General features: G+C 38.5%; 1 protein-coding gene across 4 annotated transcripts in view; it reads left to right on the top strand.

The window, feature by feature from the left end:
- Window positions 1-22809, top strand: part of PDK3 (pyruvate dehydrogenase kinase 3) — a 52007-nt gene extending 29198 nt beyond the window's left edge. For all 4 annotated transcript variants that reach the window (XM_032681047.1, XM_032681048.1, XM_032681049.1 and 1 more), the window contains 8 exons: window positions 4453-4637; window positions 6760-6849; window positions 8975-9052; window positions 9807-9883; window positions 10981-11082; window positions 11684-11794; window positions 17012-17125; window positions 18184-22809. In XM_032681047.1, coding sequence (XP_032536938.1) covers window positions 4453-4637; window positions 6760-6849; window positions 8975-9052; window positions 9807-9883; window positions 10981-11082; window positions 11684-11794; window positions 17012-17125; window positions 18184-18327 — 901 coding nt within the window. In that variant the 3' untranslated portion in view covers window positions 18328-22809. The remainder of the gene's footprint in view (window positions 1-4452; window positions 4638-6759; window positions 6850-8974; window positions 9053-9806; window positions 9884-10980; window positions 11083-11683; window positions 11795-17011; window positions 17126-18183) is intronic.
- Window positions 22810-25691: the final 2882 nt, after the last annotated feature.

The following is a 25691-nucleotide window of genomic DNA, read 5'->3' as shown; positions in this document are numbered from 1 at the left end:
TGTATGTAATGTATGTAATGGAACATTATAGCTCATATTACAGAAAACCCAGCCTTGGATCCTTTGGTCATTCAGTGCCCATCCTTGTTAGGGTCCTGTGTGCTATCGAGTGACTTTGGCATTTCATGATGGACCCCATCTCTTCTTCCTTTAGCTTTATCAGTGTCACAAGATGTGAGTCTTGCCTGGGTGGAAGTAATTCTGTACCTGTACCACCCCAGCAGCTTTTGTTTGGAGCTGAAGGTGGTGTCAAGCACTCAAAGCATGAAGACTAGCAGAGCAGCTGATTTTGGAAATTAGAGAGTGCCTTGGTGGTCTTTTTGTCAGCTCAGGTGGACTTCAGTTTCTGTTATAGCTGATCAGGGTAACAGTAGCACAGGAGAGAAGGGGAGCTAAAATGATCTTTCTAAGAGGTTGGATATCCACAGATAGCCACAGTGTTGGCAGTAGTTCCTCAATTAATGCTTCTTAAAATGGTGCAATGCCTTCATCAGTTCAACATAAAACTGTCCCCCGATTTTTGTGTTACATCTCTGTTTGTCTGGGGAGTCTGCTCTGGTATTCTCAGAATTTGGGCTCTTTTTCTGAGGAAGCCATTTTATCTGTTAGTATTACAGTATTGTAGATGTTATTTGTGTAGTGGCACAGCTATCTGGGAAGCTATACAGTGAAGTGAACTGGGAAATTAATGGAGTGGAAAAATAGCCCCCTTTTAGCCCTATGGGCCCTAAACTGTTCCAGTGTGTGGCCAACAGAGACAGACAGGAGTGCCCACGCAGTGGAGAGGGGGAGCAGGCACAGGAGTAAGCACAGAGACTAAACTGGAGTTGATGTTTTTCAGAGTGGCCCAATTTAGCTCTGCTCTTAGTGAGTGACTTGGAGGGCAGATGCATGTTCAAGAATGTTATCTTTTTATGAATGTTGGACAAAACGCTTTGAAGGGATTTTTTGTCCCGGCATTTCTGTGATGAAGAGGTTCAGAGGTGTTTCAGTTTCTGTTACATTCTATTGGTCAGCAGAGCTTATGGAGACTTACTGCAACATCGCCACATTACTGTCACTGTCAGCATTATGGGCATATGCCAAATGGTAGCTTACTTTTGCATTTCTGATAGCACAAATATCTTTTGTCAAGCTGTAGAGGGGTCAGGTGGAAGTTTTTCCACAGTTCTGTCAAACAGTGTGATAGCAGGAGTGCAGAGATAAGGTGTCCACTCTTGGTGAAGGGTGGTGTAAGCTGGCAGAAGTGTTGGAAATTTCCCAAGTTGTCAATATGCATCTGTATAAACACACAGGTGGAGGTTGCTTTACAAAAATCGAAGAGTTGGTAAAACATGCAGTTCACCTGTGTTTTCAAGGAGCATTTACTCCAGCTTTTACACCCCTGAGTTTCTTTGCTGCTTTTCTATTTGTGACCCTGTCATGGGAGGGTGTGTGGGGGAGTGTCCCGGGGCTGAGAGCCGCTGAGTCAATAAGCTGCCTAAGTCTAGAGATAACACACAGAGAGGAAACTTAGTAAACAAATAACTTGCCTTTCTACAGCCCTGCAGTTGAAATAGGGATTCTGTAAGCAATTTGAACTAAGTAAATATTGAAGTATATTGATTTAGAAGTTTTGTTACTTTTAAGTAAATGCTGCTTCAGTTAGTTTTGTGCTTGGAGTAGATAGACTGCCTACTACAGAAGTCTTTCAGAGTGTGAACTTTTACCTCTCTTTCTGGTAATACTCAGCTACCAGCTAGCACTGCTTTAAAAAAGAGCAGCCAATCAAAAAAAAAAAATTGCATGTCTCTTCCATTTAAAAGGGTTTTTACTCATCACTTTCTTGTTTTTCATCTGTCAGATAATACTATCCATAAGAGACATAGCAAAAATTCCCCTTGTCTTTATATTGACTTTCTTATGCTTCATGTCTTGCACTGTGATGATAGATCAAAATAGAATAATATGTATAGTCATTAGGAAGTTAAATAATAACTTCTGTTGTGACATCATTAATTGTCTTTGCAGAAGTCTCTAGACTTCATTTATTTAATAGCTGTGGTAATGCCTTAAATATTTTTCTGTTAATACAGAAGCCACTGAAGCTCACTTGACTAAAATAGCTTCATATTAATAATTTCTTATTTGTCAAACCAACTGCATTATTTATTAATTTGGTTTTTGAAAATAAAATGCAGATAATTGTGAAAAAAAAAAAAAGTAATGGGTAAATAAATTTTTTGGAACTAATCTGGAGTATTCCCAGCTAATCCCATGAGCATTTTAAAAATTCCTTGATATGGTTTCCCAGAATTTGAATACAGTAAAAGCTTTGTGTTTTTCGGGGATGTGGTGGTTAGAGGGATTGTAAGGAATGAGTGCTGAGATTAAGGAGACGTGTTTTGGTTTCTACCCTGCCACTTTGAAATGTGCCTGTGTGCTTCTTGTGTTTGGTCCTTTAAAAGCATCTGCTTGATGGAAACACAGGAGTGAGCTGACTTATCTTTGAAGATGGAACGGGAGGTTTGTCATGTCACTGCAATAATGAGGCATTCTTTGTTATTTATGCTGACTAAGCTTCAGCTATGATTTTGCTGGTCTGTAGCAGATAAACCTCCCAGTCCTTTGTCATGCTCTGTGCATTCAGGCACTGTGGTAGTGGGATGTCAGTGAACAATTTGCCCCCGTGGCATCATAAATATATTGTGGATAGTGGAGGTATTTAAAAACAAGTAGCAGAGCAAACAGTAGAGAGTGGTGTCGGTTCTTTCAGACCTGACTGTAAGTGTTGCTTTCAGCTCTGCTCTTGGCTACTGTCTTGTTGCTCGGAAACAGAAAAGCAGCACGAGTACAGCCAGGCACCAGTCTCTAACGTCAGCTCTCAGTGGTAACAGATCACACAGAATCAAGACTTAATAAACATAAAATGCATGAAAAGCAATAAAATATTTTAAGCTGCCCAGTCAGCAAGATTGTTAAGTAAGAGAACAGTCGTTCTATATCATGATAGTATTTAGATTGGGGAATTAGGCAGTTAAAGCTTCTCCTTTTCTGTGCAACAGAATAATGTTGAAAAACTACTGAACTGTTTGTTGACACATAGATGAAAACTGGTGGTTATGCTAAGGAGAATGGAAAAAAAACTATTAAAAATGAAGCTATATTCCTTTCCAGCTGGCAGTGTAGAGTGGGAGAAATAATTTTCAAAGTGTATGACTTGTTAAGAATGGTATGGTGTACTGTCAAGTGGTTGCCTTGGCTAAGTGGTGCTGAAAAGGAAGAAAGTGTCTGGTTTAAATGTGGTGACTAGTGGTTAGTTTTTTTTTTACTTTTGGTGGCTTTGTTCTTTCCCCTGCTCATTTCCAGGGGAGTTGGACTAGATGACCTTTCAATGATTTCTATTGTTCTTTCCTTAGCTGGTGTATATTCTTCTACTGCTGATAAAAATAATGACTAGATTTCTTTTCAGTGGTCATTATAAATCTACCAAGGATGTTTTGCTGCTGATGTTTTTTGAAAAAGGAGCACTGGAATTGCAGATACAGGCATAGCCAAATGAGCCTCCCAGCTGTGCTTTCTTTGGAAAGCTGCATTTCACCTTGTGGACTTTTTTAAACAGCCTCATGTAATCATTGTGGTGTTAATGTAATTTAATATTGGAGAATGTAGGAGAGTTGAGTGGTGCTGATTTTCCATGTGTTGGCTTTAGAAAGCTATTAATAATGGATATTTCAAGTATATATGACTCTGCATGTGGGGAAAAAAAAGGATGAGCACTTTGAAGATCAGAGGTGTTTAGCTGCCCTGGCAGGAGAAACAAAAATCCTCCAAGCTGTTTCAAAGTAAGTGCTTGTTAAAAGCAATGGAAGTGTTATCCTGAAAGTTGCCGAGCTACCAGAGAAGAGAAGAGCCGGTCAGAGCTCGGTTGTATTCACGCTGCCATCCAGCGGCGTGAGAGGAAACTGAGCAGGAGTCACACAGTTACCTGTCCTGAGATTCCAACTTAGCAAAAGATTTGCCAGGTGAAGGAATTGCATTCCAAGTTCACTGCACGGTTGAGGTGTTAGGAATTAAAAACGAATTTATCTTAGGAATTGTGAAGGGCAGTCGGGTTGTTTTTACTGAGTTTCCTTTCCAATCTCCCAGCTCCTGTTAAAAGTTGCAGGGAATGACAGTTACCATAGTGAGCATGATTGCAGTAAAAGAAAATATTTTGTTGGCCATGAATGGTGAAGAAAGATTTAATTTAAAGGAATGTTTGTGGGAGGAGTAACTTAATTTGAGATGCTTTACAGGTGCTGTGAGAAGTTGCCCAAATACTCCTATTTAAATAGACTTGTTTAGTTACTGCTGTATTTTTGTCTTCTCTCTCTAATAATTTTTTGGTTGACTGGTTGTGTTGTGGTTGAGTTTCAGGAAAAAAAAGATTGAGTTTAATTAACAATCTGTTTCTAATTTTCTTTCCTCTAGCTTTTTAGATGTTTTAATTAAAGTCAGGAACAGACACAATGATGTGGTTCCAACCATGGCACAAGGGGTGATTGAATACAAGGAAAAATATGGCTTTGATCCATTTGTTAGCAGTAACATCCAGTATTTTCTAGATAGATTCTACACCAACCGCATCTCTTTCCGCATGCTTATTAACCAACACAGTAAGTAATGGCTTTTCTCTTCTTTGAAAACTTATTAGTTATTGCTTATGAACCTGAAGCTGTAGCTTTGTTTTGCTTTTGTTTTCTTACTCGTGACTAATTCTTAATATTCTGTGCAAATTTTGGTAAAATATGTACTGGCAAGTGGTAGATTTGGTATTTTGCAGTGATGAGAAACGAACCCAAAACACCAGTTTATTTTCTTTTAGAATTGTCAGTCTTTGTCAGCATGGCTGTCACTTTTTAGTCTTGTTGGCAGAGATGGCTTGTGTAGTGATACGTGAACTACTTTGAGATAGTAGTAGAGTAGCTGTATCTTTCTGCTAACAAATCTTTCAACGTAGTTTGTAGAGCTGATATTTATTTTCTAGTGAAATGCAAAGATGCCATAAATTTTGAATGGGTTATGCAATATATGTATTTTTATTGTTTTTTTTTTTCATCAAGTTATCTAGACTTTTCTTGCCTTCTAAAGGGGTTGAGTATTTCTAACTTTAACTTTTAAATTATATCCCTTGTCTTCCCTTCCTATTTCCTATTTATGGATAAGTGCTGGAATTAGTCATCCTTTGTCATTAGGTTCTGTTTCATTTGTTTTTACTAATAAACTTTCTGTTTTATATTCGTATTACAGAGTGAAAGAAATTACTTGCACAGCTCTTATTAACCAGTATGTGCAACCATGCAGAAAGTGATCTGTATAAAGTTAAGGACAGTCTTGTGATCTCTTTTAGTGTGTCTTGTGCCTTTTAGCTCTAGAGCTTCATTCTCTGCTCAGTATTCTGCTTTTAGGAACTCTTAGCAATTGTTATACGCTACAGATAATGTGGCCACTGGAGTATTTAGTATAAGGAGTTTTACTACAAGTTGTGTGTGTTTCCAGTAACCTTTTATGTGACTAGCAAATGCCTTGCTGTGTTGTGTACAGATAATTTGAATGTGGTGAAGTGTACAAAATGAGATAAATGTGCAGCTTTTTCTTTACTTGTACCTGAGCAGACAAACGATAGATGTAAAACCAAGTTAAAAGGCTCTCGTAGAAGAGTTCCAGCAATAGAGTAAAACCATTGTCCTAATAGAATTCTTGAGCTGAGCACTAGCATAATTTGCACTAATTCTAAAATATTAAACTTGCTTCATTGAACTGAACTAGGTTTTCCTATGGACCCTCTTATTTAATTGGTTGAAGCCTAAAACTGCTTGTAGATGCTTAAAGTTTAGTTAGCTTTGTATAATGTCTCTGTGTTAGCAATGTTAGTAATCTGTCCAGGATGGCAAATATTAATCTTGAAGTACTGAAAGAAAAGACAGTTAGAAAGCAGAATGCAAACCAAGTTTTTATGCAGTTTGCATTTCTGTTCCCTGTGTTACTGGCAAGCTGTTCCTTACAGTGTGTTCTGCCAGGTGCAGTGGCTGGTGTATGAGCTCACCATGACCAGGACAGGAAAAGCTTTCAAATCTAGTCTCTTGCTCACCTCATACTGCACCTGCTTCATATCAGAACTCACTAACTTGCTGAAATAGCAATTTCAGTCCTGAAATAAAGTGTAAAACCTTCCTACTTCTTTAAGAGTTAAACTCTCAGTGAAGGGTCTGGTGAGGGCCAGACCCTTGTGCAAAGAGGGAGTGGGATCATGTTGCTGAGAGCCAGGGAAAAAGTTGTGTGAGTGAGGGAGACCTGTGCCAGCTGTGAAATTGCAGTTTAGGTGAGTGTAAAAGGCTTTTAATGATGTCTTAGTTCCTCAGTCCTTTCTATTGTAGTATTTTCATTGTTGTGAGTGCTTCTCTTCTGACATAACGGTATGAATGAAGCATTTTACATTTTAATTTTATCTAATTTTTGATAGTCTGCTTCGAAATGTAGGTTTTCACCTTGACTCACCCATATCGCTAATTCTATTCTAGCTAGTCTTAGCTATAAAAACTAATTAAAAAAAAAAAGGGGGCAGGGAAGAGGAAGAATTAGGCAAGTATTTGTCTAACAAGGATTCTGACAATTTGCTACAGTATCTTTTTACAAAATGATGCACTATCCAGTAAGTCTCAGATACCATCAGATTTAAACTTTTGGGGCTGCCTCAAGTTTAATAGACAATTTATTGCCATTTCTTTTTTCTTTTAGCACTACTTTTTGGTGGAGATATTAATCCTGCTCATCCCAAACATATTGGAAGTATTGATCCTAATTGTGATGTGGCAGAGGTGGTTAAAGGTAAGATGAAGTTAGCATTTTTGTTGACTGAACCCCACTCCCCAACTTAGAATATTCAGAAATATGTTATTGAGGTACAAGAGACTGAAGGTGATTTAAATTCACTTAATAAAATAAAAGAAGAAATGGAAGTTCTGAAGTTGCTCACAGTAAAGCCATGGGCTTATTGAGACTTTCTGATGTCTTCATGATTGAGAATAGAGGAATTTATGTTAAGAGAACTAAGAAAACAATTTGATTTTTAATAGCTTTAATCTGTCCTCTCAAATATCAGATGAAATGTGTGTTTTGTTAAACTTCAGATGTTTTCCTGAAATACTTAGAAGCAGGTTCTCATGTAGTGCTTTTATATCTGATGCTGGTACTGCAGAAAACTGGGAGTAATTTCCAATTTGTTTAGTTAGGTCTTCCAGTAAAATGTCCTTGGGTGTACAGATATTCCAGTGAAACTCCCCATTACTCTGTGCATTGGATCATACCACAGCCTGTTCTCTCTTACACAGAAGGCATGAATGTGATGGTTTTACCTGAGTGATCTGGCACAGTCACACTGGAAATCCTGTTTGCTTAATGTTGTGACTGTTCATATGCTTTCAGTAGGCATGAGGCATTGCTGGCTGCTTCAAGAACTTGTTCATGGAAGCTTCACGCTCTGGGTGTATCTATTTACAAATACAGGTTTTGCTGTAGGGAAGAATTCCACTCTCTATCCTTGGCTGCTGGTTGTGTAGCTGCAAAGGGGGGAAGAATGTATTTCTCCCCTTCACTTTCTCTCCAGCTTTTGGTGAAGTAAGAGGGAAACCTTTCTTATGCCAGACTTTGATGCGCATGATAGCTCACTTTGTAATCCTTTTTATAGCTCTTACAGCTTTTTCTACCTCTTTTGGGCTCCTAAGGTGGCCTTTTTCAGCAGCTTTCTTTCCTTTTGATTGACCTTACTACACTTCAGCCTCAGCATCGTATATGTTAGTCATGTTGATTGTTTAGCTTTTCCTTCTAATAGCAATAATTGTATCAATTTTGATCATCAAATTCCTAGTTGCTGCCTTGGACAGAGGAGTGCACAGTGTCAGAAAAAACTATGTCCAATTTTCAAGCAAGTAGCTAAAATAGATCTTAGACAACAGTAACAAAACCAGAGGTCCCCCTCTGAAGGGCTGCACAGCCCTCTGGGGTATCGGCCACTCCTCCCAGCTTTGTGTCATCAGCAACTTGCTGAGGAGGCATCTGACCCTTCATCCAAGTTGCTGATGGATAAAGTTAAACAATATTGGGCCCAGTATTACAGAATCAGAGAATTGTCAAGGTTGGAAGAGACATTTAAGATCATCCAGTCCAGACATCAGCCCAGCACCACTGTATCCTGTAAATTACTAAACCATCACCCAGCGCCAGACCCACATGTCTCTTAAACACCACCCTGGGCAACCTATTACAATGTCTGACCTCTCTAACAGTGACAATTTTTTTTCTAGTACCTAATTTGAATCTGCCCTGCCTCAGCTTAAGGTCATTGCCTTTTGTCCTCTCACTGCAGGCCTTGGGGGACAGTAGTGGCAAAAGATGACTTAAACTTTCTTGCTATATTTCAGCAGTCTGATTTGGATTATGAGGAGGTATCTTCTAGGGGACTCTTTTTGGTTCAGTAGGAAACAATGAAGAATCTTAAAAATTCCAGCTTTCCTCCTAGATGACCTTGAAAACTGAGTATTGTAATCAGTATTGTGTTTGGAAAAACTGAATTTATGGTTGCAATGTCATCATTTTTTTATTTGAGATGGAAAGAACAAGCATTAAATTGTGATCAGGAAATAACAAATAAGTAGATATTATGGTCAGCCTAAGATTATACCCTTCTGGTTTTCAAGCCCTGAGCAAAGATGAAAAATAGCTTGTCTCCAGTACTGTGTTTTTGTTTGTAGAGCTTTAAATGGATTTTGCCCTTTCTTGACTAATGGGCTACAAACTCACAGACAAAAAGGGATTAAATTGGATACCAGCTTCATGCTTGTAAACTAGTTCCCAAAATGAGTGTTCTGCTTGTAGTCTTTCACAGAGAAGACAAACACTGCTGGTCGTCTCTAGAAGATTTTGATAAATTAGTGTTTGTTCTGTTATTTTGTAGATGCTTATGAAACAGCTAAGATGTTATGTGAGCAGTACTACACGGTGGCACCTGATCTGGAAGTTGAAGAATTCAATGGTAATTATGAAACTAATTTAAGAGAACTCCTTGCTATTATCTGTCATTTCTAGTTTTGTTAATTAACTGTAAGTTAGAATTTGAACTCTGCAGTCCTACATGCAGCTACTTTTCTTCTAATTTGTCTACGTGGGCACCTGGATTATAATTTATCATCATGGTGTGTACTTCTTTATGCTGAATTCACTATCACTTTAAAGAAAATAAAATGGTCAAGAATCTTCATAACTGTAAAGGAAACCTGCCTGCCTTCTAGCTGATCTTCTAATGGAACTGAATCTTATTTCATTCTGAAGTATGCTTATAAACTGATGAATTCCACTGGCATTCTCTGCCCCAGTGCTGAGCTCTTTCATGTAAGATGGTAAAATTATAAATTTTTTAGGTCGTCTGTGCTTTAAATCCTATCATAAACTTCTCACATGAAAATATGCTTCAAGTTGATTGTAAAGATGAAAATTGAATGATACGAAACTTGATGAGACAGGCCTAGTCAGTTTATTGACTGCTTTTTGTTCATAATTTCTATTGACAAAAGGTAGCTCATTGTTTTAAGTAAAAAAAAAAAAATTAATTTTCTTGAGTGATCCTCTCCCAAATTTTGGACAGCTGCCAAACATAAGACTAAGATGTTTCCAAACTTCAGCAAAAGAATTGCATGTTATTCCTGTAAAGAGCAATGCTACAAAATACTATTTGGGGAAAAAATAAATAATTTCACATTTTTATTTCTTTTTCTTTTTTTTTTTTTTAGCTAAAGCTCCAAACAAGCCTATTCAAGTAGTCTATGTACCTTCTCATTTGTTTCATATGTTATTTGAATTATTCAAGGTAAGTTGTGCTTGTTAATATTTGGAAGGGTTTTGCGAACTTATTACCGTTGAAATTGAGATTCCTTTCAGTTACAACTCTTAAATGTTATTTCAGTTTTGCTTTCTTAACCTTATTCTTAAGTTTCAAACACTCTTCACTTGTTAAAAAGCCAGACTTACAACCCTCTCTTATACCCTGGTGTACTGAAAAAAAAATCTGTTTTCCCATTTCTCCTTTTGTGCCTTTGCAGCTGATTAACTTAAAACACTCACGATAATCTGTTTTTGCAGTGATGAAATATTCATAACCTTGCAATTTTCATGAGCTTTCTTCTATATTGCATATTTGAGGACTGATTAGGATTAGTGTCCTTATTGTGAAAACAGCCCATGTGTATTTGAATAGTGTAAATGATGTGCTCTGCGTTGGTTTTGTTTGTGTTTTATGAATAATTGGAACAGCAGTGAAAATGAAACTTGTGAGAGCTTTCTATGGTTTGAAAGAAGATAGGAGGTCTCTAGGTGGTGCAATTGAGCACTAGAAACTGAGGGGAAAACAGGCATTTGGTCAGAGAGAAACCTTTTCTAAATATTGGTTTTTTTGGGGTTGATTTCAGACATTTGTCAAGTTCATTTAAATATTCCCCTATTTTGTCATTTGTAACATTAGTTCTAGGGCAGAACAGATGAGAATTTGTACACTACGTGTAAGTATGTTTGGGTCCAAGTCATGAAACAGGATGAAACCACTAAGTTAAAGCTGTAAGGAATCTGTCAGGGACTGGCAGTGGGAACTCTGTTAAAATATATGATGAAGTATCCCTTGGATATAATTCCTTGATTTCACGCAGAAAAAAAGTCTTGTTTTCTGTTCTTTGACTGTATCAAATAGATAAAAGTTATGTAGAGTAAGTTGTTATGTAAAAATTTAACTGGACAATTCACTGACTTGACAGCACTTCTTGAATTTGTGTTAAATACAACTTTTTCTGTCTTGTATGCAATTGTAGGACAAATTATCTGGATTCAACAGAATAAATGCAAGTTTTAAGTTGTCACAAAAAGTATATATGGTGAAGTTAGAATCAAAGAGACTGTTTTTTCTCTTATCTTCAGAATTCAATGAGAGCTACAGTTGAATGGCATGAAGGTAAGAAAGAAGCTTATCCATCGATCAAAACCTTAGTCACTTTGGGGAAAGAAGATCTATCTATTAAGGTAAACATCTAAAAATAATATGCCACCTAGAAACCTTCCATGTTTAGAGTAGTATGACTTGTAATTTGAAAAGGTAGATTAGTTACTGTACCACTTGCTTCTTATTTGTTAGAATAGAATATTTTCAGTGGGGGAGGACCTACAAGGAACATCTAGTCCAACAGCCTGACCTCTTCAGGGCTGACCAAAAGTTAAAGCACATTGTTAAGGGCATTGTCCAAACGCCTCTTGGTCACTGACAGGCTTGGGGCATTGACCACCTGTCCAGGAAGCCTCTTCCAGGGTTTGACCACTCTGTCGGTAAAGTAATGCTTCTTAATGTCCAGTCTAAACCTCCCCTGATCCTGCAACTTTGAACTGTTCCCACCTGTCCCGTCAGTGGATCCCAGGGAGATGAGATCAGCACCTCCCCCTCCACTTCATCTCCTCAGGAATCTGTAGAGAACAACGAGGTCACCCTCAGCCTCCTCAAACCAAACAGCCCTAAAGTCCCTAGATGCTCCTCTAATGTTTCTAAAGTAATTTAGATAATGCTGCTTGAGTTTTTGTGGGTTTTTTTCCAGAACATAATGTTTAAAACTCTTAAATTTTCATTCCTTAGATAAGTGACAAAGGTGGAGGTGTTCCTCTAAGAAAAATAGACAGATTGTTTAACTACATGTACTCAACAGCACCCAGGCCTAGTTTGGAGCCCTCGAGAGCTGTGCCTTTGGTAAGCAATTGCAGTATGTGTTTAAATGTCCCTTTGCTCTACTCTGGTTTTACATTTCCCTTCACTGCAATCCACTGGATCACGTTTTCCATCGAAGAACTTGTTTATCATTAACAAGGCTATGCAGGTAAAATAGGAGAAAATGGGTTCTGTTACCACTTAGTCTGTGGAATAGAAAATTACTTTTCTTTGTCTTGATATTGGATTCTTGGAAACAAGCATGTCTGCATAAACACAGTATTTTCTCGAGTTAATGGGAAGGATCTTTAGTGCTTTATTACTGAGAAGGTGGATAACCTAATGAGCTCCTCTTTGTTGTGTAAATTACTGTTTATCTAAATTACCTTAACCTATTGAAAAGGTGAGCACACTGTCAGAATTAGCACTGGAGAGACACCTCCTGGCAATGCACAAGCTTATATTGAAGCTAGAAAATCATTTTTATCTAAGTTATGGACTGTAAAAACACATTTTAAGACAATATTTCCGAACCTGCATGTGATATGAACACTTCACATATATTCCTGTTCAGTTGGAAATATCTCGTGTGATACTCCCTTCTGAGATGTATCAGGGCCAGATTTCACACACAAAAAATCTCCCCATAGTTTCTTCCAGGCAGGGAATCATTTCAGTGTTGAATGTGTAGATTCTTTCAGCAAGTATGATTTTTTTAAAATTGTTATTAAAATAAAATACTATTTCTAAATTGCTTTATTAAATTACATAATGGCTCGTAATAAAAATTATATAGCTACTGTTCAATTTGACTGGCTTTCAGTAAGTGGATTAATACACATAATGTATTCTTGCCTCTTCTTGTCTTTGTCCTCTGTTGCCTCTGGTGCAATCCTTTATCTTTAAGCACATTGAGAAGTTGATTCTTGGAGGAATTTCTTTTCCCTGCTTAGGAGGATTCTCATCTAGCGTGTTCTTAAGTGTTCTTCTTCTTTTTCCTGCTGATACTTCTGTACTTGAAGTGCCTTCAGGCAGATAATAAACTGTGGCACAGAGTGTAGAACCATAGAATCATTAAGGTTGGAAAAGACCTCCCAAGATCCAGTCCAACCTTGGACCAAACACCACCATGTGAATTAAACCATAGCAATCAGTGCCATGTCCAGTTGTTTTCTGAACACTTCCAGGGATGGTGACTCCACCACTTCCCTGGGCAGCCTGTTCCAATGCTTGACAACCCTTTCCATGAAGAAATTCTTCCTGATATCCAGCCTGAACCTCCCTGGCACAACTTGAGGCTGTTTCTTCTTGTTCTGTCTCTGTGGCTATTTTGGATATAGAATTATTAACAATAAACTGAGGGTAAAATCAGTTCAGAGGGACTGAAAGGTAATAAATTGCATTTTAAATTATGAGCAGAAAGTCTTTGTGGTACTGTCATGGTCCACAGTTTGTACCATTGTGGTACATAAATATATTGCATTGTTTTCACCAGCATTTGCCACTGTCATAGGTGTGAAACCCAGTTCTATATCTGCATTGACTTGGCACTAATCCTTCACAGCTCCTGCCTCTACAACACATCTCAGTAATATGTTTCAGACTTTGGCTTTTTCATAGATAATCTTCTTGAATGTGATGAGTGATAGGGAACAGGCCTTAATTCAAATATAAGCTTTTTTCTTTGTCACAAATGATAGAATCTCTCTTGATGCATAATCTGCCTTTGTTCTGTCTCACTTCTGATCAGCAATTTACTGTATCAGCCTACAAGGATTTCCTGAAACTTGTTCTCATGATAAACTTATACCTTGATTACCAGTTGTATTCGCTATTAAATTGTCTCTTCCTTTGTAGCTCTGATTGTAAAATGTGTTCATCTTAGGATTGACACTATTCTTTCTTTCTTTCTTTTTTTTTTTTCAATGCATCTTTTAGCAATGCATTCCTGTGTTTATTTCCTCGTCTCCACAACTGCTTACTTTGAATCTGTGGCATTTATACTTGGTATTCTTCTGCTGTATCCCGTTTTCAGGGCTTGTTTTCCTTTTGCCCTGTGAGTCTGACCAGTGCCTGTACATGAATGTTGAGAAGAGATGTTAAGCTCTGTTATTTATGTGTGTGCAGAAAGAAAAAGGTCACAAACTGTGAGCCTGTGGCATGTCTTTCCACTAAGAGGAACAAGGGCTTAGCAGTGAAGTTTGACACCTTATGTATTATGGCCCAGATCCAGTTATAGAAACAACTATGCTATACTTTGTATGTCTGTATAGAAATAAAAATCCTTCGGCAGTAGGTTCCATATAAATCCTCTTTGAAGTCCATACAGAAGGAGTTTCTTTAGTGTTTAGTGCCAAAGATCAAACCACTAAAGAATTACAATGCTCCAGAAGGTAGGTAGGTCTGTGCTTGTGTCATTCTTTACTTAGATTATATTCTAAACTGCAGTGCAGTGTAAAGAGACATATTTTTCTGTTCTAACACTCCTTCCCTTGTTATAGGATGCCCATGAAACATTCATGGACTTGGGCAGTGGAAGAGAGGTATCTTTCTGTTGATTGGGGAAAATTCTCTCTCACTGTCCTTGCAAATGTTGTTTAAAAACTGCTGAGAAACCTTGTTACCATGGCAGCATTCAGATCCTGGCAGCTGTGAGGTTCCTGTGTGCTGCTCGACACATATTGTCCAGTCTCCAGAAAAGATGAAAGTCAGCTCTTGGCATTTTTTTTTATTTTTTTTTTTTTAGTTTGTTCTTAGACAGTCAAGTAACTTTAATTTTTTAGAAGTTAAGAAAGAAATACATCGAGTTTCAAGACCAGGTGTTTGAAAGTGATGCATATGTCTCTAATGGGAGTCTTTGAGAAATTTAAAACATAATGTTGTTTGAAAAAGTGCAACTAAGCAACCTGTTAGAAACACATGGTCATGCTTAATGATAGTAGGTTTTCTAAGAGAATTTACAGGTTATCTCTTTCACAGCATTCGTTTATAGTGGCAGAAACATGTCCTCAGTTAGTTTAAACCTGTCAATGCTAGTAACACAGAAACGTAATAATCTCCTCTTTGTATAATGCATACTGTAATATTTAAAGAGAAATTTGCTCTAAGAAGATTTTCTTTCTCAAGGCAGATGTGCCATCAGCGACTATTCTGTCCTCTAGGTCAAGCACAGACATACGTAGTAATCACTTCTTGTTAATTGTCTTTTGCAAAACAGACCTTTTGCAAGGTCTTGATTTAACAAGGGACTCATCTGGGATCTCTTGTCTTCATATTTCTTTTAAGTTATGCAGTTTAGAAAATACCCTAAAGGCAATGTACAGAAGAGACTGACAGGAAATTTTTGAAAGAGGGCTGTGTGAATTGATGATTATATGGGCTAGCAGAGAGTGTAAAGGAACAGGAGACAAACAGAACTTGGGCGTGGGTTTTAAGGAGGAGTAATTCTGGAGTGAGGAACATATAATGTGTTTTCAGTGTTGTTTGATACTGCCTTTTACTTGAGCTGGTCCTGGGGTATGTATTGTTCACCATTTGCCTTTTGGTTGCTGTGCTTTATAATTTCTGTAATGCATTTATTGTCCAGTCTCCAGAAAAGATGAAAGTCAGCTCTTGGCATTTTTTTTTTGTTTTTTCTTAGACAGTCGAGTAACTTTAATTTTTTAGAGGTTAAGAAAGAAATACATCTAGTTTCGAGACCAGGTGTTTGAAAGTGTCTCTAATGGGAGTCTTTGAGAAATTTAAAACATAATGTTGTTTGAAAAAGTGCAGCTAAGCAACTGTTTTAATTCTGGAAATGGACACGAATAACTATGACAAGCAGTGTGAAAGGGGTACCTTTGGCATTTGTGTTTGTAGTTTTGCTCAGAACTGAGTGAGCAACTCTAAAGCAATTTAATACTAAATTTAGACTTCTATAAAATCAAGGCAAAGAGGCCAAAAGACATTGTAGAGATACTAGATTACAACAAGAGAATTTGTGATGGATACTGTAGTAAAAGTTGTTTAATGTTCACCTTTCCCTCAAGGGATTTCCTATAAAGTGATAGCACATATTAGCTGGCCATAATGCTTGCAAGTCCTTCTTCTTAGGCTTCTCTTTTTATAGCATTTTGGGACTTTGTTTTTAAGATCTGGCACATTATTCTTATTGATCTGTCAGGTTGCTTTTGTAGAAATATTATAGTGGAATGAATTTATTGGTTTTCTGAAAACTTCAGGTGTCTAATTCTTCTCGTAGTCCACCATTATGAAGAAGTTGTATTACTCTATTGTCTTGTATATCCTTCTTTTCAAATTGTGTATCTGGAATATTTCTTTTATTGCTGTGGATAGTCCTGAAAAAATGGGGGGGGGGGGGGTTTCGGGTAAATAACCAACCACTGTGATTCTGGGCACATACCCAGTCATCTGAAGGAGTTGATGTGTAGAGTAAGATCTTACTCCCTGGCTGCAGTGAGACAGGCTTGGGGCATTTTTTATAACTTTTCTGACAAGAGAGAGTTAGAAAAGGTGCCAAGCGTTGACCGTGTTGCAACTTTGGTTATGAGTATTAGTTTTGTAAATTTAAAAATCTAAAATTTGTGCCTGTCAGCTCTGTGATGCTTTGAAAATATTATGGATTGTACTGGGTCTCATCCTCAGTAGATCATTCAATGCTGTGGAGTCCTCATCGTCTGTTCAACAGTGAGGGTTGTTTCCCTTGTGTTGCTCTGTACAGTCCTCTGCAGGACTCTTCTGATCTCTGTGGCATCAGCAATCACTTAGTGTGACCTGGATGAAGTGAACAGAGTCGTCTCCGGCTTTCTTGTGTAGTCTCCTAACTGTGGAGACATTTTAGAATAATAATCCCTGAAAAAGCATTCTGTCAAAAATCTGATTTTTACCAAAGAAGGAATAGAGTATTATAGCAATGGTGATCATAGCGAGGAAGCTGTAGGGCATATCAGTTTGTTTTCATGGCTGGAGCATAGATGGTGTTCTGTGATGGAGAAAATGCAGAATGGACAAGAGAATTCTAACAAAGGACTTGGATATTTTTCCTTTTTCTGTACTTCAGTAATGGGTAGGGAAAAAGGAGATTCCTCAAAAGGCTGAATACTGACTTATACTGTAGGCTGAGTAATAAAGTAAAGCTTGAAAAATAATTTGATACAATCTAATATTGAGTTATCCTCTGTTTTATAAATTAATACACTGATCTGTTGCATTTTTTTTAACTTTTCATCATGTTTTTGTCTTGTTTTCTTGCTTTTGTAGGCTGGGTTTGGCTATGGATTGCCAATTTCTCGTCTGTACGCGAGGTACTTTCAAGGTGACCTTAAACTCTACTCAATGGAAGGCGTTGGCTCAGATGCTGTAATTTATTTGAAGGTATGAATCTGACCCTTTTATAAACTACTAATGCAGATTGTTTATATTTATAGCAGGCTCTTTTCACTCCTCGGCTGGTTTTCAAATTTGTTTTTTGCTATCTTTGACACTTTTATCTAAATCAGTTACAGAGAATCCTAAACCCCAAGGTTATATATATTTACCTGGCACTAATACCAGCTAGTTTGCTTTTGATTTTTTTTTTCCTCAGTCCCCTGTGTCAGATTGCATTTTGTTAATCCATCAGAAGTGGTGAATTTTCTGAGAACTGTGCAATGAGAGATAATTCTGGTTAATACTTTTTGATTCTAAGTTTTGGCCACAAGAGAAGACTGAGGAGACTGTTGACCAACATCTAAATAGTACATAGGTTTTCTTCTGTGCAGTTCTTTGTGCAATAGACTGTATTGTTCCTGTTGTCATTTTTTAGGAGAGACCAGGCTACTCAGGAGTTAATGGTTGAAACTGAGTCCTTGAATGTCATCAGAGAATTAGAAGAATATAGCATATATCTTATGTGAGGTTGTTGAAGCACTGGCACTGTGCCTTGCTCTGTGTAGCAAGTGAGTTGTGTAGTCCTGTGTTAACTTCTGCTTCTGATGGGTTTAATCCTCTGCATGTGTGTGTGGAGGAAAAAGGTGTGGCCTTTCTCAGAGGAAAAAGGACTGAACTGGATCAACCCTCACAGGTCACTGTGCTGACAGAGCCCCAGTTCGTTGGGGAAGTGAAATGTTTCAGCAGAGTCTGCTCCCTGTCACTGACAAATCTCCCTAAAATGGTTTTGACCAAAAATCATTTTCTTGCTCTCTCTGTAGACCACTTCCTGGAAGAAGGGAAATATTTTTAAATGGTATTATTGTCTTTTAACTTCGACTAGTACTTTGACTATGACTAGAGCTATTAGTCACAGCTATTTTCAAAATAGTGTTGTGACATGTAACGCTGGGATAATTGTGACACTTGTTCGATGCAGAAGTTGTAGCTGTAGAGCTCCCCAGAGTATCACCTTGCTCTCGTGTCTCTAATGATATCTAACCATTGCTTTTGTTTTTCCATAGGCCCTTTCAAGTGAATCATTTGAAAGACTTCCCGTTTTTAATAAGTCAGCATGGCGACACTACAAGACCACACCTGAAGCAGATGACTGGAGCAATCCTAGCAGTGAACCAAGGGATGCTTCTAAATATAAAGCTAATCGATAATTTGCCACCTTTTGTCTCTGTTGGAGATGGCCTCTGCATTCAGTATAAAGTCTCTGCTTTGTTCCAAAATCCTTCAAACCACAGTAGCTAATTACTTCCAAACAAAGACCTAATCAGGGCACTGAAAAATACTAAGAACAAAGTGATGATTGGGACTTAAAGGAAGGTACTGAGCACGTTTGGTGTGTGAATCCTGTCTCCTTCACCAGAATATGCTTGGTTGCTTCAGTCATGCATTGACAAAAGGGATTGCACTTAGGAATACAGCGTTGTAACAAAAAGATACTATTTGAAGTGGCCAGTTCTTATTCCGATATAAGGACTGGCAAGATGTGCAGAATCCCTTAAAATGGTGAATAGTATCTTGCACAGCAATACGGTATAAGAGAAGATTTCTGACATAGTTAAACCTATGCTTTGAAAATCCACTGTTTGCGGCGTTTTCTATTGCACAGTGTCACCTGTAAGAGAGAATCCCTTTGAGCTCTTCAGATCTTGTATCTAAAGAGCTTATAAATGCATAGTTCTAAAAAGGGTTGTGCAGCTTTAAACTGATGCTTTCCCCAAATTCCCAAATCCATTTGTCAAGTGCATACAAAAGTTATGTTGCTGTAAGACATTAGGATTTCCACTTCTTGGTATGCACCTTACTGATTTTCTTGACACACAAACACGGAAATTAATTTCTATACATTTTTCCTTGTTTTTAGGAGAGCTCCTAATCAGTTAAATCATCTCTCTCTACAAGAAATTCTGTCAGTACAGGGGCAGGGGTTAATTCAATTTCCTATTTGCCTGTTATTTTAGGGGAACTGGGGAGGGGAGAGAAATTCTGAAAGGCCAGACAGCCAGTCATACAAACAAATTTGCCTTAAGAGTGTTGGTTGCTTGAAACCTGATTAGTTTAAAACCTGTAAATAGTTTGCAAAGTTATTTATACGTTCAGTGTCTGACTACAGTCTGGTAATCTGAATTTGTAGTGTATATAAAGATGTTGTACACCAGCTTTTGGAAAGTGTCATTGATCTAAATACGTGAAACTGGAAATACCATAGAAATGGGAGGGACAAAGTGTGGCTGGTACCTGATCTAAGGAAAAAAAAAATCAAAGAGGAAAAAATTTCAAGTATTTTCCCCTTAAATTTATTATAAGGGTTATTGCTGACTATTAGGAAACTGTTCTTCACAAAGTCTTTGCCAAATGCTGTTTCTGATACTATGGCCTTTCAAAAACACCTGTGAATTTTAGAAGTTCTGCTGATACTCTAGCCATGGCAATAAAGTAGGTGAGGATTTAAGCAGCTCTGATGCACACTCCATTTCTCTTAGGTGTTTTGATATTTTTTTGAAAGATATTAGAGATTTTAGCATGGAAAAATTAAACTTGTTTACTAAAATTGTGGGGGAACTGTCCCTTTTGTCCTCCCAATATTTATTTTTATAAAGAACTGATTTATCAGGTAAACAGGGAAATGCTGAGAAATTCCTAGGTATTTTAAAAAAAAAAAAAAGAAAAAAAACTTAGTTTGACTTAACGACAGTGCTTTGCACTTCACTGCAGGATTATAAAGTGCTTTGAGCAATAAACTCCATAGACCCCCATTTCTGAAGAGCTGGAAGTCCTTGCCTTGCAAACCCCAAGTCTTACCTGTTGCAGTCAGTTCCAGAATTTGTGTGTGGGCAGTTGGTGATTCCCAGGGCTTGAGGTCCCGTGGGTGTCCCAGCACTGTGTGGATCGGGCACATGGGAGCACCAGGTCCTTGTCTGTCTGGGCTGCTGCCATCCATGTGGAGCTGGGGGGATCCAGGGCAACTGCTGAGAGCTCTGTGCCTGCTCAGCTGGGCAGTGCTGCCCTCAGAGCCTCCTCTCCCTGCAGGCAGAGGAGGAAACGTGCTGATGGAGCCATCCTGTTCCCAGACCAGACTCGTTTGACCCTGGCCTGGGAATCTTGACAGGGCACAGTGAGTGTGTGACACGTGTGGCCTCCAGAGCAATAATTTCCCAGGGCTGCAGGCACTGCTGCAGAGAAGGCAAATTGGTATTCAAGTGATACAGCTCCACTGCTGGGGTGAAATCAGGGTAATAGTTTGACTGAAACACAAGTTGGAAGTCACACCTACTAAAATTTAGTCACTTAACTTCTGCCCTCAGTTGTAACTTCTTACTGGTTTTTAAATTATTTCAAGTTGTGTATGTTTTCTAGTAACCACAGAGGAGAGCTTGCTTAAAGACAGAAATTGGTGATGGAACTAATACTTTTCCACTTGCGCATGTTCAGTTTTTCCTGGAACATTGCCTAAGACATTCCAAGGAATAGGATAGTTTGTGTAAGAAACTTGAGTTGCAGCTTTCGTTAGAAATTGTATTTTGAAGTAGTAAATCCTGACCTGGACCTTTATGGCTGTTTCCTTACACATGAAGAGGAGAGGGAACAGAAAGAAAAGGAAGGATGCAGGCATATTGAACTTGTTTGTAAACCATGGGAGCCATGGAGTGCAAACCATGGAAACTCTGAATGAAAGCTGAAGATACCTGGAGGATGTTGTGGTATGTTAGTGATGTCACTTCTTGATCCACAAAAATAACTGGCTGGCTGTCAGGACTGAAGTGCTCTAGTATTTGAAAACTGAAGTCCCCTGAAATGGCACCCGTTGCCAAGAACCCTGAGCACGTACAAACACCTCAAAGCAGGAAGGGAAAGCACAAGGAATGTGTTTTCTTTCCATTTCCCAAGGTCTGTTTGTGGGCATTATGGTGAACATGAACGAGAAACAACTTTTCTCCTCTCCAACCTTGTCTAGGCAGCCTGTGCTTTAGTGGAGATCTCAGGAGTGCCAAAAATTGTTCTTCACTCGTCCTCATGCCGTGTTCCTACATAGGGGTATGAAAACTGTCTTAGGAAAGGGCAGTAGCAGACCTTTGATTAGGAGGGTTTTTCAATGGCTGTGCCTGAAAAATGAGTATGTGTGTGGGTTTAATACAGCTGGTTTAACTACACTGATCTTTTTTCAGTTACTTCTACCTTTGATTGGAATCTCTTCTGTTTTAATATCTTGAGGCTGTTAATTCTGAACTTTCCAGTGACATAAAAGTATATTTCCTTTTCATGAATTCCAGAGGTATGAGCTGCTGATGTTATTGCAACCTGCTTGTCTTGAGTCACAGGACACAGAAGTAGAAAAAAACGTTTTCAATGAAAATGCTCCTTATCTGTTGTGTTTAGTGATTAACAGAAACAAACTGAACAAGAGATGTTTGCTCCTCATTTATTTCTGAGAATTTACAAACAACTTCTGTATGTCACAGTGTAAAAAACAGTTTAACTTTTTTGTCCATTGTGCATTTTTCTGTTGTATGTATCTTAAATGTAATTTTATTAATCCCCTGCCTAGTTTAATATTAATAGATATGGAAGTCTCTCCAAATTATGTATGTATTTGTGATCCCTGCTTTTCTAGGCTTTGTTTTGAGGCAACAAGGGGGCTATCAGAGTCAGCACTTGATAAGAAATATTCAGAAGATACTGAAATGGTTCTTTTACAACTGAAGTGCACAATCTTTGCCTGTGTACTTGACTGTGATGACCTAGGACAGCACAGAGGAAGTCTTTGTCCTGCTGTAGTTTGTGCTACCTCTTGGGCAGCATTTAGATCAGGTCCATTGGCACGTACTTAGAGAATATGGATATTAATTGTAGTGTTCTTGAAAAACTCAGGCTACTTTTTGGCTATATAAAGCTACACTAGCTGCTGCAACTGGGTAGCATTCTTTTCTTTGTCTTCAGTGGCGTTTGCTTTGAAACAGGTGTTCATTTTCTCCAATAAGTGAGCAAGAGTAATCTTACAGTGTAGTGCAATCTCCTGTTCACCTTCCCCGAAATGTAATATTTAGGGTGAAATCCTGATCTCATTGATATGGAAGATGTTTCTTCCCCCTCACCTTTAATAGGCACTTCTAAACCCTTATGCGTGAGGTGCTGCAAAAGTGGTCTCGATTCATGAAAATAATTTTGTAGAAAACAGCCTAAATGTTTATTGTTAGTATTTATCTTGAGGATAACCATGTCTGATTGTGCAGTGTTCCCTTTCCTCGCGTGTTTCCTCAGTTGCCAAGTGGATGCCATGGTTTCTAGTAGCTCTTCTTTGCTTCTTCCTGACATACTTACCTGTCTATGAATTAACATATATAAACGTGTTTTTGCAGAGGTTAAGAGAATATGATGGCACATGACAGAACTGTGTAATACTGAGTTCAGAGGTGAGTTTGTTCACAAATGAGGAACGTAGCTATAAATTGTGTAGTGACTTCAGGGCTGAATGTTGCAAATACTTGCACAAGTAAACCATGTATGAGAGGAATCCTGTTTAAATGAATCTGTTCTCAGGATCAGGACTCAGGCTGTTGGCATTAATTTAAACAATGAAGATTTCTGTAACTGAAGTGGCTTTCTAATTAAAAATAAAGGAGAAAATTTAAAGTTCATGTGCTTTAATTGCAGTATTATGTTGCCTTAAAAGTCCTAAATAATTGGCATAAGAGAACTTGTTTGCTTCTTAAATCTGGAGGGGTTTTCATGTAGTATCAGTACAATTGATGAGTTTGTGATAATTCTGACATTGCCTAACTCATTGCTTTATTAAAATTTTTCCTTTGAATTGAATACTGCCAGGAGGTGCCAGACACAGTCCTTTGAAATTCATGCCCTCACCCCATCAGGCAGAGGCAGTGGTATTCCCAAACTCTCCATGCTCTTGGCAGCAGGGACTGTGCCCGTGCAAGGGACCTGCTGGGCTGGCTCACTCTTGCCACCACTGATAAGCTGTTCAAGTGCTAAACCTGCACTGAGGTTTTGATGAGCTTCTGAGGTGGGTGGAAATCAAGTCAGTTTGTTCCCAAGGTCAGTTATGGGAAGAGTTTGTACTGGTGAACTGGCCTGTGTTGCAGCTGCATCCAGGAGGGAAAGTGGTTTCATGATGCCTTTCCTCTGCGGTGGCATCACTTACATCAACTAAACCTGTAATGGAGGAGTGAGATGGTAGCTTTTCATTAGATTACTTGGAGATGTTTTAAATTTATTTTTTGGATCTCCTGTAACTTGTTGGAATTGTTTCTAGTCCAATGCCTGTGTATTTGACTTGTGTATACTCTTATTTTCCTTTTTTCTTTCCATGGTTGACAAAAATACATAAAAACTATTTGATGAAACTTTTAAGTTTCACAACATGGAGCTTAGTTTGAGATTTGGCAGCCCAAGGTCAACTTCTCACATGCCTACAGAGGGGCACCTCAGAGAGCTGCACTGGGGAGCTCAGAGTAATTTTAGCATATGAAGCATATGAGCACCTTTTGGATTGGGGTTCTTTTTTCTGCTCTATAAATCTCCCTAAAGCTAAAGCTTCTTGGATTATTGCTGACAGCTGAAATATCTGTTATAAACTTAACACCCAAGGCTTCTACCTTGAAATTTCTTCAACTTTCCATACAGCTTTATATGCATTCATAATTTATTCAAGAAAATGAAAAAAAAAAAATCCCAAAGTTTCTTACCAAGCAATTACAGAGCAGGAAAATGCCTGGGGACCCAGCTTGCTTGGCTCATTAGCTTTTTTATTAAGTGATAAATGAGGCTCCAGATGGCCAGAATTTTACTAGAACTGAAATAATTTTCTTTCAGATGAAGAATTTATTTTAAAACTTCAAATGAGAAGAAATCCATGTGTTGTACTTTCTCACTGCTCACCATTTGCCTGACTGGGTATTCACAGGGGCTCAGTGGTTAATTAAGTAGCTCACAATTGCAAAATCTGTCAGCATGTACCACATAATATTTGACAGTAGCTGTCTGTAGAAAATAAAGCAACTAGTTGCAGCAGCAGCAGTATAATGAAGATTTATGGCTTTAGGACACAGGCTTATGTAGGAGAACAATTTGTAACAAGGGATCATGTTTTTGTTATACAATTCATGCCTTTTTCAGACTGCTGTAGACTCAGTACTTCAATTTGTTACTTTCAGTGGGAAGACAATCTTGCAGTAGACAGTTTTTAAATTAAGTCAGAGATATAAAACATGTCAGGCATGCTTGATAGGAAAAATTAAACTCTTTATTAATGTCAGATCAGTTTATATTCATCATCTAACTTGGAGGCTGTTTTTACTTCAAGCTTTTGTACCATCTCCACTAGGAGTAAATTGGAGTATAGTAAATAATGTCTGCCGTGCGTTGTCTAACAGCAGCAGTCATTTAGAAATCTTGTCACAGCAATCTGAAAGTCCTTCTCCATCCTAGTGACTTGGATAATTTTTTTATGGCTTTGGTCCAAGCTATGTGTCTCCTAGTCCAAAGGCAGCAGGCACGTTCCTTTGCTTCTACTAGTGTACAGCTGGAACCATGATTTGAATGTCATAAGACATTTTTGATCTGCCAAAATGTGGATTCCTGTCTTGAAATTAATGTCTGGGTACCTGTAAATATGCTGATTCAAAAGACCATTTTCAGACAAAAGCTTCAGTTCTGCCAATCTTGAGGGTCACGTGTTGACTGTGTTTTGGTACAGGGAAGCTTTCCAGGGACAGCTTCATTAACATGTTCTTGCCATTGTGGAAGCTGATGCCAGTCTGCACACTGTGCCACGGGAGCTGTCCTGGCAAACTTGGGGTTGTTGGTGCGTGTGACTTCCCCTGCGCTGTCAGTGAGCACCTCCCTCGCCTGTTTGCTTTACTCTTTATCCTTCTGTTAATAAATCCCTTTGTAGCCATTGGAATACTTGATACAGAGTCCTCGAGGCTGTGGGGGACCAACACTTGAGCCATGGTCAGGTTTGCATTCAGGTAGAGGAAAGTGGCTTTGTGTGTGTGCCAGGTGTGAGTCACAGCCATGGGGTAGTTGCTGTGTCTCTCAGTGTTGGTGGGCTAAAGGTTAGTGTTCCCAAGCACTGTGCTCTAGATGCTCTGGAACAGGGCAACAACATTCCCCCAGGGAAACACTGTTCTTTCCTTCTGGATTTCCAGATGTGTCAATATTGGTGAGTGGGTGTCTGATCCACACAATGCAATACTTGTGAACTGCTGCGTTATGCGCTACTAAAAGTGGCCAGGTCCTGTGCCTTGTAATGTACAAGGTTACCACTGTACAATGTATTTCACAGATAGCCCTTTGTCATGGATGTGGAGGTTGCAGTTATGCTTTGTATAATATTTTAAATACATTTTGTCTTGCTATTACTCTGTGCACTCAACAGTGGAGAATGCTGGCTTGTTAAACACCGTGTTTTACAGCAGGTGAACTGGGGTTTCTAGGTTTGTAGTAGCATGTGGAAGTATTTTATCAGAGTGCTTGATACACAACTGTCAGTGCTCAAATA

Source organism: Chiroxiphia lanceolata, chromosome 2 (assembly GCF_009829145.1).
Source record: "Chiroxiphia lanceolata isolate bChiLan1 chromosome 2, bChiLan1.pri, whole genome shotgun sequence".
NCBI classification, from domain to species: domain Eukaryota; kingdom Metazoa; phylum Chordata; class Aves; order Passeriformes; family Pipridae; genus Chiroxiphia; species Chiroxiphia lanceolata.
This window is presented reverse-complemented; position numbering and strand designations above follow the sequence as displayed.